General features: G+C 39.9%; 2 protein-coding genes across 18 annotated transcripts in view; one reads left to right on the top strand and one right to left on the bottom strand.

Moving 5' to 3' along the window:
• Window positions 1–15,430, bottom strand: part of UTY (ubiquitously transcribed tetratricopeptide repeat containing, Y-linked) — a 245,450-nt gene that overhangs the window by 39,366 nt on the left and 190,654 nt on the right. Inside the window, exon 26 of one of the 17 annotated variants that reach the window (XM_063703405.1) lies at window positions 4,855–4,951. The exons of the other annotated variants lie outside the window; for them this stretch is intronic. Coding sequence (XP_063559475.1) covers window positions 4,870–4,951 — 82 coding nt within the window. The 3' untranslated portion in view covers window positions 4,855–4,869. Of the gene's footprint in view, window positions 1–4,854; window positions 4,952–15,430 lie in introns of those variants that run through there. 17 annotated transcript variants of the gene reach the window in all.
• On the top strand, window positions 13,164–14,020 carry LOC129530405 (proteasome subunit alpha type-6-like). Its single transcript, XM_055377198.2, has one exon. It carries the CDS (start codon window positions 13,232–13,234, stop codon window positions 13,970–13,972), a length of 741 nt encoding a protein of 246 aa, XP_055233173.1. The 5' UTR covers window positions 13,164–13,231; the 3' UTR covers window positions 13,973–14,020.

Below are 15,430 nucleotides of genomic sequence, written 5' to 3'. Positions count from 1 at the left end.
GAAAAATCTAACCAGTACCTGTAACCTTATCACTTAATTCCTTTCAAGGATTCTGTTCAAAGAAATGCTTTTAATAGTAAAGCATAATGAATCCACAAGTCTCATGAAAACGAAGAGTCACAGAACTATATAAAGAATACACAGACCAAAACAATACATTTCAAGTATCTGAAACTATCAATAAGTTGCAAAAAGTGAGGATTTCCTTTCACTTTTGATAAAGTCATTTTAAAATTAAAATCAAGAGTAGAAATCTTTATTTTGATGAACACAGATAAAGGGCAGGAACAAATACCTTTTCACTAATTTTTTTAAGCTTTAAGGTAAATTTAGTAACATCTCATAATACAAAATGAAAATTATATACCATATAAACATTTTTATCACAGCAATATTATAGTGTTTTATTTGCCTGATTATATCACAGCAATATGTTATATATAAAATTTTAAATATTTAAATATATTTTTTATAAAAAATGTTATGTACATAATATATTTATATATGACACAGCAACATTGTATCACAGCAACTGTTGTGGATACAATCAGGAAAATACTACACTGCAACATTATTTCCACTACTTCAAAAAAAAAACAGTCTAACCTGTATCAAATATAAGGAAATGAATCAGATAGATAAAAAAATAGGGAACATTCTAAAAACAACTGGCTTGTTTCTTTTAAATCTGTTTCTTAAAGAAAGAATGTATTAGAAAGGGTTCTTACGTGCTTAAAAAAGACTAAACAGACACAATAACCGAGTACTAAATTTAATGGGAACCTTAAGTGAACCTGAACTGGGAATAAGAATGGATTCTGAAAAGAAGCAAGATCTTTATCAGGTATTTTTCCTAATGCTATCCCTCCCCTAGCCCCCCACTCCTTGACAGGCCCTTCCCTGTGTCCATGTGTTCTTACTGATTAACTCCCACTTATGAGTGAGAACATGCAGTGTTTGGTATTCTGTTCTTGTGTTAGTTTGCTGAGAATGATGTAGAAGACAAGGTTCACGGGTGCAGCAAACCACCATGGCATGTGTATACCTACGTAACAAACCTGCACGTTCTGCAGATGTACCTCCAAACTTGAAGTATAATAATAAAAAAATAAATAGGCCAGGTGCAGTGGCTCCCAGCACTTTGGGAGGCTGAGGTGGGCGGATCACCTGAGGTTGGGAGTTCGAGACCAGCCTGACCAACATGGAGAAACCACGTCGCTACTAAAAATACAAAAATTAGCTGCCAGGCATGGTGGTGGGCAACTGTAATCCCAGCTACTAGGGAAGCTGAGGCAGGAGAATCACTTGAACCCAGGAATCGGAGGTGCGGTGAGCTGAGATCACGCCATTGCACTCCAGCTTGGGCAACAAGTGCAAAAAACTGTCTCAAAAAAATAAAATGAAAAAAATAAAAATAAAAATAAATAAATAAAAATAAAATAAATAAATAAGTGAAGAAGCAAGACTTTTAAAAAGGCTGTTTTTTAATAGGGTGTAAATTTTATCTAGATATAATGTTTTTAATTTTCTTAGGTAAAACAATGGTATAGTGGCTATGAAAGGAAATTACTGTATTAAAGATGCAGAGATGAATTATTTGGGGTCGCATACAATATATGTAATGTAATTTCACCTAGTTCACCTAAACATGTTTATGTGAGCATATTAATATAGAAAGCCTACAAATAAACATGGCAAAAACTTAACTGATAAAAGCAGGTGAATGTTCTATCAGCATGCAGCGTACTATCTCCCTAACTTTTCTGTAGGTTTGAAAAATTCCAAAATACAATATCTGGGGGAAAGTATTCATATGTATATTGGGAAAGTGTAGCTACTGGCAAATTTGATATATTTAAAAATGCATCTTAATATAGAAAAACTGTAGGAGTTGAATAAATTAAAACGAGATTAGTCAATCTACTGATGTAGTAGTTAATGCAGTCCTTCCATGGTGTTATGAAAATAGCTAAGAGTTCAGAAACGTCAGTATTCATCACCTTAGCAACAATTATTTAGTACTCCAGCCTATATTTCAGACTCCTTTTCTAAGCAATAGATGTGTACATAAACCTGATCTTTTAACACAAATTTTTACCTAAACATTCTTCGAAGATTTAAATTCTACATGTCTAAAAGCCAAGATGATAAGTACTACTCTCTACAACTAACTCATTTGTCTTCCTTATCCTTTAGCCTCAATCTCAGTGACAGGCATAAACGATGCCTGAGTGAAGCACGCCAAAGTCCAGCAATTCTGATTCCTCATTTTTCCTATTCTTTAACAGAAATACTCTTTCAGGTTCTGTTCCTCACTAAGATTTTCTAATGTTTTCTCTCTCTCAGGGCAATTACAAACTAGTACACGGAATGCCTCAGTTAGCTTCCTTCTTTAAATCTGAAGTTCTGCATTTCCAAAGCTTTTTCTAACATCAGTATCCAACTTCTCAAAGTTGTCACTGTCTTGAAGTGAAGTCATGTGTCACAATTATTAAGAAGTGTTTTCATATTAGAAAGGTGTATTTTTAAATACTTTGTCTCTAACTAGGTATATGATATCAGGCTACAATAATTGAGATAAGGCTGGGTGCAGTGGCTCAAGCCTGTAATCCCAGCACTTTGGGAGGCCGAAGCAGACAGACCATTTGAAGTCAAGAGTTTTGAGCCCTGTCTTGACGACATGATGAAATCCTTTCTCTACATAAAAAAGAAAAAAAATTGCTGGGCATGGTGGTATGTTCCTGTGGTCCTAGCTACTAAGTGGGGCTGAGGTGGGACGATCACTCAAACCTGGGAGGTTCTGGCTACAGTGAACCCTAATCATACCACTGCACTGTAGCCTGCGTAACAGAGCAAGACCCTGTATCAAAAATGAATGAATGAATGAATAAATAAATAAATAGAGAAAGGAAGAAAGATATAAAACTTCCCCAAACTGCAGAAGAAAAGCATATTCAAATTCATTATGCCCAAAAACCCCAAATAAACTAAGCATCAAAAGATCTTTGCCAGGACACACTGTAATTGCTTAAAATCAAAGACAACGGCCGGGCGCAGTGGCTCACGCCTATAATCCCAGCACCTTGGGAAGCTGAGGTGGGCGGATCACGAGGTCAGGAGATCGAGACCGTCCTGGCTAACACGGTGAAACCTCGTCTCTACTAAAAATACAAAAAATTAGCTGGGCGTGGTTGCAGGTGCCTGTAGTCCCAGCTACTCTACTCGGGAGGCTGAGGCAGGAGAATGGCGTCAACCCGGAAGGCAGAGCTTGCAGTGAGCTGAGATCATGTCACTGCACTCCAGCCTGGGCGACAGAGCAAGACTCGTCTCAAAAACCCCCCCCAAAAAAACAAAGACAAAGAGAGTTTTGAAAATAGCAAGAGAAGAACAAACCATCACATTTAAGGGAATCAGCAGAAACTTTACAAACCAGAGAAGACTGTGGTAATACTAAGAGTAAGAAAAAACAAAACAAAACAAAAACAAAAACAAATCTGCCCTCAAAAAATAATATGCTCAGCAAAATTATCCTTTAAAATTAAAGAAGAGGTAAAGTCTTTCTCAGACACACAAAACTGAGTGAGTTAGCAGGAGATTTGCCTTAACAGAAATGCTTAAAGAAGTTCTTCAAATTGAAACAAAAACATGCTAAAAAGCAAAGCAAAAACACAGAAAAACATAACTCTGAATGTAAATTCATGAACACACAAAAATTAATGCAACACTGTACAAGTGGTGAATAATTTACTCTTAACCCTAATACAAGAGTTAGAAGATTAAAACGTGTTAATACAATGTTAAAAGAGGCAAACTAATTTTAAGAGCATAAAATGTGTGTTATCTGCGGGCAGTAAAAATGTTGTGTTTTGTATGTGATTCAAATTAAGTTGTTTTCAATTTAAAGTAGAAGGGTTAACTACAATATACTTTAGAAGGGACCAAGAGGGCCATAAAGGACACTCCAGTTATCATCACCCCTGCAGGAACACCAAACTGATCAACTATTCACACACGAAAGCACCTTCATCAGAAGCAAAACTCAGGTAAGCAATCACCGTACCTAGTTTTGACACAATATTTTTTAAAAAGCACTGCAGGAGGTAGAAAAGACACTTTCGAATCACTGACATCACCCATCCCCAAACCCTGTCAGTGACTGTGTTGAGCAAAGAACGTGTGCACGGGGGAAAGAGAGCTGTGACTGCTGGACTTTGCATTGAAACTCTGTGCTGCCTTGCTTCAGTGAAAAGCAACATGAGGAAAAATTCTGCTGGTACCCACTGGGGGAGCATTTAGACCAGATCTAGCCAGAGAACTGTCCTTCCCAGCAGTCAGAACCTGAGTTCTAGCTAGTCCCATCACTACGGACTAATGTGCTCTTGGGTACTAAATGAACATAAAAGTCAGTATCTGCCACAAAGACTGTAGTTCTCAGGCAAGTCCTAGTGCTGTACCGGGCTCAGAGCCATTGGACTTGAGGTGCATGTGACCAAGTGAGACACCAGTGAGGGGAGCCAAGGGAGTAACTGTGTCACCCTTCCCCAGTTCTAGGCAGCACTGCTTGCAGCTGTTGGAGAGACTCTTTCCTTTCACTTGGGGAGAAAAAGATGAATAAAGAGGACTTTGTCATGCAACATGAATACCAGCTCTGCCAGAGTACAACAGGGCGCCATCATGCAGAGTCCTGAGGCCCCCTTTCCAGGCCCTACTTCCTGGATGACATTTCTAGACATACCCTGGGCCAGAAAAGAACTCACACCTTTGAAGGAGAGGAGAAGACCCAGTTCTGGCAAGATTCAACATCTGCAGGCTACAGAGGCCTTGGGTCTTGAAGTATCAGCCATAGCTTGACAGTATTTGTCACAATCCTTAGCTGAGACTTCGGGCCATGCTGGCTTCAGGTGTGACCCAGTGCATTCTCAACAGGGGTAGCCATGAGGAAATATTCCTTCTGTTTGAGGAAAGGAGAGGGAAGAGGTAAAGGGGACTTTGTCTTACAGTTTGGGCACTAGTGTCGCCACAGTTGGGTAGAGCACAAAGCAGGTTCCTGGGGGCCCCCAATTTCAGGTGTTGGCACTTGGATGGCATTCTGGACCCACTCTAAGGAAAAAGGAGCCTGCTGGCCTAAACAGAGAGATCCAAATCTGACTGCATTCAGCATAAGCTGACTGAAGAGCTCTTGGGCCTTCAGTGAACTTCGGTGGAGCCAGGCAGAACTTTCTGTGACTCTGGGAGTACAGAAACCATGTGGACAGACTACTTCCGCAAGAAGTAGAGGGAAGAGTGGGGCAGACTTTGTCTTGTAAGTTTGGGTACCAACTCAGACTCAGTAGAAGAGAGCACCAGGTAGAATCCTAACATTCCAGACTCAAGGCCTTGTCTCTCAGGTGGCATTTCTAAACTCCCCCTTGGCTGGGGAGAAGCCTGATGTCTTGAAAGGAAGGACACATTCCTGGCTGCATTCACCATCTGCTAATTGATGTAGGTGGGGAAATAACAGAAGGAGCCAGGCAGTGGTCACCCTGGGGCTTTGGGTTAGAGCCAGTGCTGTGCTGGGTTTGGGTCTGAACCAGTGCAGTCCCTGTGGTGATGGCCACAAGTGTGCTTGTGTCACCTGTCCCTCAGCTCCAGGAGTCTCAGCATGGTCAAAGTCTAGAGTTAAAATGGTGAAAGTCTGACTCCATTTGTTCGAAGAAAAGTAAGGGAAGAGAACAAGAGTGTATACCTGGTAATACAGAGAATTCTACTGAATCATTCCCAAGACCATGAAGGCAGTAACTCTATGAGTTCATAAAAATCACAGTGTTACTGGGCTTGGGGTGCCCCTTAGGCAGATACGGCTGCAGCAACCAAAGATTTTTTTCTTTAGAGATAGAGTTTCACACTGTTGCCTGGGCTCGAGTGCAATGGCATGACCTTGACTCACTGCAACCTCTACCTCCCAGGTTCAGCCGATTCTCCTGCCTCAGGATCCCCAGAGTAGCTGGGATTACAGGTGCCCACGACCATGCCTGGTAATTTTTTTATTTTTAGTAGAGATGGGATTTCACTATGTTGGCCACGTTGATCTCGAACTCCTGACCTCACGATCTACCTGCCTTGGACTTCCAAAGGGCTGGGATTACAAGCATGAGCCACCATATCCGGCCTGACCAAAGTTACAACACCAAATCGCCTTTGAATACCTAGAAAACCTTCCTCTAAGAAAGACAGGTAGAAGCAGTCCCAGACATGAAGACTATAATAAATAACTCCTCAATGCCCAGACATTGACAAACATCCACATCTGCGACAATCCAGAGAAACATGATATATCCAAATTAAGTAAGGCACCAGGGGTCAGTCCCAGAGAGACAAGAGATCCATGACCTTTCAGACAAATAATTCAAAATAGCTGTTTTGAGGAACCACAACTATATGTAACATAACACAGAGAAGGAATTTTCTATTAGATAAATTTGACAGAGATTAAAAAGAGTCAAGTAGAAATTCTAGAGTTAAAAAATGCAACTGACAGTGAAGAATGCATCAGAGATTTCTAATAGCAGAATTGATCAGAAGAATCAGTAAGCTTGAAAACAGGCTATTTGAAAATATACTATCGGGGAGACAAAATAAAAAAGATTAAAGCACACCTACAAGTTCTATAAAGAGTGTTAAAAAGGCAAATCTAACAGTTATTGGCATTAAAGAGGAGATAGAGGCCAGGCATGGTGGCTCACAGCTGTAATGCCGGCACTTTGGGGGCTGAGGTGGGCAGATCACCTGAGGTCAGCACACCAGGCCTGGCCAACATAGTGAAACCCCGTCTCTACTAAAAATACAAAAATTAGTTGGGCATGGTGGCATGTGCCTGGAGTCCCAGCTATGTGGGAGGCTGAGGCAGGGGACTCACTTGAACCCAGGAGGTGGAGGTTGCAGTGAGCTTGGATTGCGCTACTGCATTCCAGCCTATGCAACAAGAATAAAACTCTGTCTCAAAAAAAAAGGAGACAGAGAGCAAGATCAGGGTAGAAAGTTTATTGAAAGAGAAAATGGAGAACTTCCCAAAGCAAGAGAAAGGTTATCAATATTCAAGTACAACAACGTCACAGAATACCAAGCACATTTTTTGTTTTTTGAGATGGAGTGTCACTCTGTTGCCCAGGGTGGAGTGCAGTGGCATCGTGTTGGCTCACTGCAACCTCCTTCTCCTGGCTTCAAGCAATTATCCTACTTCAGTCTCCCAAGTAGCCGGGATTACAGGTGCCCACCACCACGCCCAGCTAATTTTTGTATTTTTTTTTTAGTAGAAATGGGGTTTCACCATGTTCGCCAGGCTGCCTTGAACTCCTGACCTCAGGTGATCCGTCTGCCTTGGCCTGCCAAAGTGCTGGGATTACAGGCGTGGGCCACTACGCACAGCCCACCAAGCAGATTTAACCCCAATAAGATGATCTTAGGCCTTTAAGAATAAAATTACCAAAGATCAAAGACAAAGGAAAGACCTAAAAGCAGTGACAGGGGAATCAAGTAACATATTTAAAAAAAAAAAAAAAAGCTCCAAAACATCTGTCAGCAGACTTCCTGGTGAAATCCCTAAAGGCCAGGAGAGAGCAGCATGACATACTTAAAGTGCTTAAGGAGAAAAATTTCCAGAATAGTATATCCAGCAAAAATATCAAACACAAAGGAGAAATACTTCTGACAAACAAAAGATGAAGGATATCACCAATACCAGACTCGCTCTACAAGAAATGCTAACAGGAGTTCTTCAATTACCAAATTTAACTACAGAAAGTTTTCAAGATACAGACAATACAGTAAGATATAAATAGAAACAACAGAAAGTTTAAAAGGGGGATGAAATTAAAGTGTGAAATTTTTTAGTTTCCTCTTTGCTTGTTTTTGCAATCAGTGTTAAGTTGTCATCAGTATCACCAGAGAAAATCACCTTCATAAAAAGGGAGACAGCAAGGAAAGAAAAAACACAGAATCATGAGGAAACAAAAATACAGTTACAGGAGTAATTCCTTATCCATAACATTGAATGTAAATGAACTAAGCTCTCCAATCAAAAGAAACAGAGTGGCTGAGTGCAGAATTAAAAAGATGCAACAACATACTGTCTACAAGAAACTGAAACTACAGAGATTGAAAATAAAGGGATGAAAAGAGATATTCTATGCAAACAAAAATGAGCAAAGAACAGGAGTGGCTGTATTTACGCCACAAAACCGATTTCAAAATAAAACCTATAAGAACAAAGAAAGTCATTATATAATGATAAAGGGGTCAATTCAATAAGAGGGTTTAACAATTGCAAACATATATGCACCCAACACTGTAGTACACAGTGTTGCATATATATATATATATATATATATATGCAAATATTATGAGAACTAAAGGAAGATATAGATCCCAGTACAACAATGCCTAGAGACTTCAACACCCTACTTTCAGTGTAGGGCAAGTCAGACAGAAAATGAACCAAGCAGCATTGCACTTAATATGCATTATAGACCAAATGGACCTGACATATATTTACAGAACATTTCATCTAATGGCTGCAGAATACACATTCTGCTCCTCAGCATATGCATCATTCTTAAGGTCAGACCATATGATAGGCCAAAAAACAAGTCTTAAAACATTAAAAACAAAATGAAACAATATGAAATATCTTCTCTGACCATAATGGAATAAAACTAGACATCAGTAACAAGCAGAACTTTTGAAAGTATAAAAGCAACTGGAAAATTTGTTGGGGAAAATTTTTCAACTGGAAAAACAATTATAATTTTCCAATTGTTTTTATAGTTTCAAACATTCTAGAATGGACAGAAGGCCAATAAAGAGATTAAGAATAAAATTTAAAAACTGCTTGAAACAAGTAACAATAAAAACACAACATAATGAGGGAAGAGAGAGAGACCCTCTCATATTGTTTTATACTCAGTACCTGTTTAAAAAAAAAAAAACGAGGAAGTAAAATCAAAGACAGGCAGCCTGGCGCCAGGCCTGAAACCAGGCCTGGGCCTGCCTGGCGTAAACCCAGTAGTTAAAAATCAACTCTAACTTAGAAATGTTATTCATAGATTCCAGACATTGTATAGAAGAACATTGTTAAACTCCCTGCCTTGTTCTGTTTCTCTCTGACCACCGGTGCCTGCAGCCCCTGTCATGTACCCCTTGCTTGCTCAAATCTATCATGACCCTTTCAAGTGAAATGCTTAGAGTTGTGAGCCCTTAAAAGGGACAGGAATTGCTCACTGGGGGAGCTCAGATTTTAAGGCAGTAGCTTGCTGATGCTCCCAGCTGAATAAAGCCCTTCCTTCTACAACTCGATATCTGAGAGGCTTTATCAGCGGCTCATCCTGCTACATTTCTTGGTTCCCTGACCGGGAAACGTGATAACTGACAGATGGCCGAGGCAGCCCCTTAGGCGGCTTAGGCCTGCCCTGTGGAGCATCCCTGCAGGGGACTCCGGCCAGCCTGAGTGACGCGATCCAAAGAGCGCTCCCGGGTAAGAAATTGCCTGGGTGGAATGCCTCGCCAAAGCAGCACGTAGCAGGCCCCTGCAGAGGATCAGCACAGTGGCTGAACACCAGGAAGGAACTGGCACTTGGAGTCTGGACATCTGAAACTTGATAAGACTAGTCTTTGGAACTTGCCACACTCCACCTGAGTGGAAGCGTGGCCTCATCACCCGTGGTGTGCCTGTAGTGGCACTTTTGTTCTGGTTTTGACTTGGCTTGACTTGGTAAGACCAGTCTTTGGAACTTGCCCCATTCCATCAGAGTGGAAGCGTGGCCTGATCACCCATGGAGTACCTGCATTGGCACTTTTGTTCTGGTTTTGACTTGAGTTAGATTGCATGATACTTTGGTTTTGGTTTTGATCTGGCTTGGATTTCTAGATACTCTGATTTTGGTTTTGATTTTGGTTTGGTGTAAACTGCAAAAGTGTGTGTGTGCCCTTTTTACCTGTTCTTTGTTTTATGGTGTGCATGTGGTGTTAGCTTAGTGTTTTGTCTCGAAGAAGCATAGGCCAGGCACAAATAAGACCACCCCACTAGGAACTATGTTAAAAAAAATTTCAAGAAAGAATTTAAAGGAGATTACAGTGTTACTGTGACACTAGGAAAACTTAGAACTTTGTGTGAAATAGACTGGCCAGCATTAGAGGTGGGTTGGCCATCAGAAGGAAGCTTGGACAGGTAGGTCCTTTGTTTCAAAGGTATGACACAAGGTAACCTGTAAGCCAAGGCACCCAGACCAGTTTCCGTACATAGACAGTTACAGCTGGTTTTAGACCCACTTCCCCCGCCCCTAACAGTAGTTAAGAGAAGAGCAGCATAAGCGGCTGGCAGAGGCAAGGAAAGACCAGCAGAGAGAAAAAGAGGCCATCTATATCAATTCTAAGTTAATTTAGACTAAACAAGGTCTAGCAAAAGATAATTAAAATCTCAAACTTACAAGGTTTTCAATACAAGTGAAGTTTGCTAAAAGTTAACAGTATAACGTATCATGGTAACTTCTAATCTTGTGGCCTTAGACAGTCTAGTCCAAAGACATAAAGAAAGTTTGCTTTGAAAAAAAGGGGTGGAGGCAGAATTTATGTAAAAAGAGTGTTATATAGTAAATTCTTGTCCCGAAATAAATTAACTGGCTGTTTAAAGAAAAAAAAAGTTTGTAATAAGTGAAAGTTGAGACATGTTGAAAAATTGTCTGTGGAAGTTGTGAAAGAAAAAAGTTATAAAAAAATTTTTATGCAAAAAATGTTGTATAATTTAAAAGTAATAAGGCCTCCTGAGTACTACTGAAGAAACAGTTTATGTGCAAGGTGTATAAAAAAAGTAAAATATACCTTTAGTAAAAAGATTAAAAGGAGGCATAACAATGTAGATTTTTACCTACATTAAAAGGTTAAAAAATTATTGTTTTGAAAGTTTAAGCAAGTTTTAAAATGTTAATTATAAAAAAATTCTGTGTAACCATATTAGCTAAAGTTAAAAAAGTATCATCCAGTTTCTCTGTGAACTACACATTAAAGTAAAAATGCAACAGGTTTCTCTTAAAGCATCAACCTGCTCTTTAACAAAAATTATAAAAGGTTAAAAAGAGTCTATAAAATCTTACCTTATGGTCAAACATAAAAAATTGGATAAATATGTCTACAAGATTTTATTAAAATTAAGTTTAACATTAACACACTAATATAAAAGTAAAATTCAGCTTATCTGGTATAAAAGTCATACAAGAAGCATTATTAAATATAAAATGGTGTTTAGCTTTCTTTGGTCTAAAAACTAATAAAAATAGGTGCTAAAGGAAACATTCATTTTACTAGAGGATCATAGAAGTTAAAGACTTAAAATAAACTTTGGCAATTAAGACAGCATACCAAGATGCAAATGCCTAGCTGAAATAGATCAAATATTCCATCTGCACGTTAAACAAAAGCAGTTGTTATGCTTGTGCACATGGCAGGCCAGAGGCCCTGATTATCCCCCTTCCATTAAGGTGGTCCTCCAGTCGACCAGGCGTGGGCTGCATGGTAGCTCTTTTCCAGAATTCTGCAGCCTGGAGTAATAAGTCATGCCAAGCTCTCTCTGCTATATCCCAGAGTCCCTGCGGGTCTGCCCCTGAGGGCCATCCAGCTTCCGTCTCCCAACACTAAGTTCACTTCTTGTCTCTCATGGCAAGGAGGAGACTTAGCATTCCTTGGAGACCTGAAGGGATGCAGTGAGCTTAACAATTTTCAAGAGCTTATCAATCAGTCAACCCTTGTTCAACCCTCAGTGGATGTGCAGTGATATTGTGGTGGACCTTTACTGGGCACTCTGCTGAATAACTAGAGTGGCACTTGTGCATCAGTCCATTTAGCTATCCCTTTCACCCTGGCATTTAATCAACCAGAGGGGAAAAAAAATAAGACATCATAAAGCTAGAGAAGCCCCTTATAAGTCTTTCAACTCTCGCATCTATTTAGATGCAATTAGAGCCCTGCAAAAAATACCAGATCAATTTAAAGCTTGAAATCAAATAGTTACAGGATTTAAGTCAATATTTTAATAGATGACAGTCGATAAAAATGTAAATTAGATAAACTACATCTTTTACAACAAACAGCAACAAGCTTTTCATGAGTTAAAAAGAGGAACTCATGTCAGCCCCAGCCCTGAGGCTACCTGACCTGACAAAACTCTTTACACGGTATGTGTCAGAAAGAGAAAAAATGCCAGTTGGAGTTTTAACCCAGACTGTAGGGCCCTGGCCAAGGCCAGTGGCCTACCTCTCAAAACAACTAGATGGGGTTTCCAAAGGATGGCCCCCATGTCCAAAGGCCATGGTAGCAACGGTCCTGTTAGCATAAGAAGCAAATAAGCTAACTCTTAGGCAAAACCTAAAGTTCCCCCATGCTGTAGTGATTTTAATAAATACCAAACGACACCATTACCTAATGAATGCTAGACTAACTAGATACCAAAGCTTGCTCTCTGAAAATGCCCGCATAATCATTGAAGTTTGCAACACCCTAAACCCCGCCACCTTGCTCCTGGTATCACAGAGCCCAGTTAAACATAACTGTGTAAAAGTATTGGACTCAGTTTATTCTAGAAGGCCCAACCTGCAAGACCATCCTTAAACATCAGTAGACTAGGAGCCGTACGTGGATGACAGCAGCTTCGCCAATCCCTGCAAAGTGACTCTGAAAAAGACGACTAGCCCTGCTCCAGTCACACCCGGAAGCTGACTGGTCTACGCACGGCCAAGGCATGAGGAAAACTGTCCTAGGACTTATTTTCCTTATAACACAGACCTGTGCAGTAAAAGCTTTCACTGCTTCTTCCCACACAGGCGACTGCCTTCAATGCATATATCAGGCCACTGAGGTAAGAGAAAAGATTGCTACAGTCCTATTATTTTATGGTTATTATAAGTGTACCAGGACTCTAAAAGAAACTTGTTTATGTAATGCTATTCTATCCAAGGTATGTAGCCCGGGAAATAACCAACCTAATGCGTGTTATGACCCATTTTAAGCCTCCCACGATCACAGTTTTTAAAGTAAAATTAAGGACTGGTCCTTTTCTAGGTGACACAAGTAAGGTAATAGCTAGAATAGAAGAAAGAAAGGTTCCCAAAAATGTAACCTTAAAATTTGACACTCGGGAGGTGCTTGTGTGTCTGGTGCGGGAGCTACGGGGCCCAGGGATTGTGTTTGAAGTAGTGCTTCTACCAACATGTCCCGTGGTTCCAGCGCCGGTTTTGACTGCCACATTACCATTTTTTCACCCGAGGGTCGGCTCTACCGAGTAGAATATGCTTTTAAGGCTATTAACCAGGGTGGTCTTACATCAGTAGCTGTCAGAGGGAAAGACTGTGCAGTAATTGTCACACAGAAGAAAGTACCTGACAAATTATTGGATTCCAGCACAGTGACTCACTTATTCAAGATAACTGAAAACACTGGTTGTGTTATGACCGGAATGACAGCTGACAACAGATCCCAGGTACAGAGGGCACGCTATGAGGCAGCTAACTGGAAATACAAGTATGGCTATGAAATTCCTGTGGACATGCTATGTAAAAGAATTGCCGATATTTCTCAGGTCTACACACAGAATGCTGAAATGAGGCCTCTTGGTTGTTGTATGATTTTAATTGGTATAGATGAAGAGCAAGGCCCACAAGTATATAAGTGTGATCCTGCAGGTTACTACTGTGGGTTTAAAGCCACTGCAGTGGGAGTTAAACAAACTGAGTCAACCAGCTTCCTTGAAAAAAAAGTGAAGAAGAAATTTGATTGGACATTTGAACAGACATTGGAAACTGCAATTACAAGCCTGTCTACTGTTCTATCAATTGATTTCAAATCTTCAGAAATAGAAGTTGGATTAGTCACAGTTGAAAATCCTAAATTCAGGATTCTTACAGAAGCAGAGATTGATGCTCACCTTGTTGCTCTAGCAGAGAGAGACTAAACATTGTTGTTAGTTTACCAGATCCGTGATGCCACTTACCTGTGTGTTTGGTAAAATGAACCAACATTATGGAGGTCCCTGGATTGAAAAAAGAGCCTCTCCCACTCCTTCTACCACTGAAGTGGTTAGGACTCTATATAAATAAAAACAAGGCTTTTGGAAAAAAAAAAATGACACTTGTGCTGCTACTGATAGTAGGCAGCATAGAATAAGATGCGGTGCTCTAAATCACACACACACACAAAAGTTACACAGTAAAAAATAAGTATATCTGTCAAGAATCATATTTATGTAAGATGTGTGTAATTACTAGTCTTGTGTCATCTTGACTGCTTAGAAAAAAAGATGAAAAAGATCCTTAGCTGCAAAAAAAGAGAAGGCAGCCCCTCCTGTATGAATAGAAGCTGCAACCCCTTGAAATTAATAATTACAAATCCCTTAAACCCAAGGTAGAAAAAAGGAGAACACATATCTCTAGGCATCAATAAGAAAAGACTAAGTCCTAGCATAAACATCCTAATAAAAGGAGAGGTTCAAAGATGCTCTCCAGAACCAGTATTTCAGACTTTCTATGATAAACTAAATGTGCCCGTACCAGGGACTCCAAGAAAAACCAGAAATTTGTTTTTGCAATTAGCCGAGCATGTAGCCCAGTCTCTAAATGTCACTTCATGTTATGTTTGTAGAAAAACTAATAAGAGATCAACGGCCATAAGAAACCCAAGAATTAGTGCCTACAGACCCAGTTCCTGATGAATTCCTGGCCCAAAAGAATCACCCTGATCATCTCTAAGTTCTAAAAGTCTAAATTATTAGACAATATTGCATAGCTAAAAAAGAAAAGAATTCACTCATTCTGTAAGATGACTTAGTTGTGTAAGGCAAAAACTGTATAATAGTACTGCAAAAAAAAAAAAAAAAAAAAAAAAAAACCCAAAAACAGTTACATGGTGGAGTTCCAATTACACAGAAAAAGATCCATTCAGTAAATTTCCAAAGTTGCAGACTATTTAGGCCCACCCAGAATTCCACCGGGACTGGATGGCCCCCACCAGGTTATATCAGATATGCAGATGCACAGCTTATGCTAAGCTGCCTGATCAGTGGACAGGTAGCTGTGTATTTGGCACCATTAAGCCATCTTTCTTCTCACTGCCCATAAAAACAGGTGAACTTCTAGGCTTCCCAGTCTGCTTCCTGCGGAAAATGAAGCATAGCCATAGGTGATTAGAAAGATAATGAATGGCCCCCTGAATCGTACAATACTATAGACCTGTCACTTAGGCATAAGATGGCTCATGAGGATATCGAACTCCATCTACATGCTCAACCGAATCATATGGTTACAAGCTGTTTTAGAAATTATTACTAATAAAACTGATCAAGCCTTGACTGTTCCTGCCCGGCAAGAGACTCTGATGAAAAATGCTATCTATCAAAATAGACTAGCTCTTGACT

The sequence above is a fragment of the Gorilla gorilla genome, chromosome Y (genome assembly GCF_029281585.2).
Source record: "Gorilla gorilla gorilla isolate KB3781 chromosome Y, NHGRI_mGorGor1-v2.1_pri, whole genome shotgun sequence".
In the NCBI taxonomy this organism is placed as follows: Eukaryota; Metazoa; Chordata; class Mammalia; order Primates; family Hominidae; genus Gorilla; species Gorilla gorilla.
This window is presented reverse-complemented; position numbering and strand designations above follow the sequence as displayed.

Coding starts and splice junctions, on each gene's coding strand:
- LOC129530405 (XM_055377198.2), top strand. CDS start 13,232: ATGTCCCGTGGTTCCAGCGCCGGTTTTGACTGCCACATTACCATTTTT.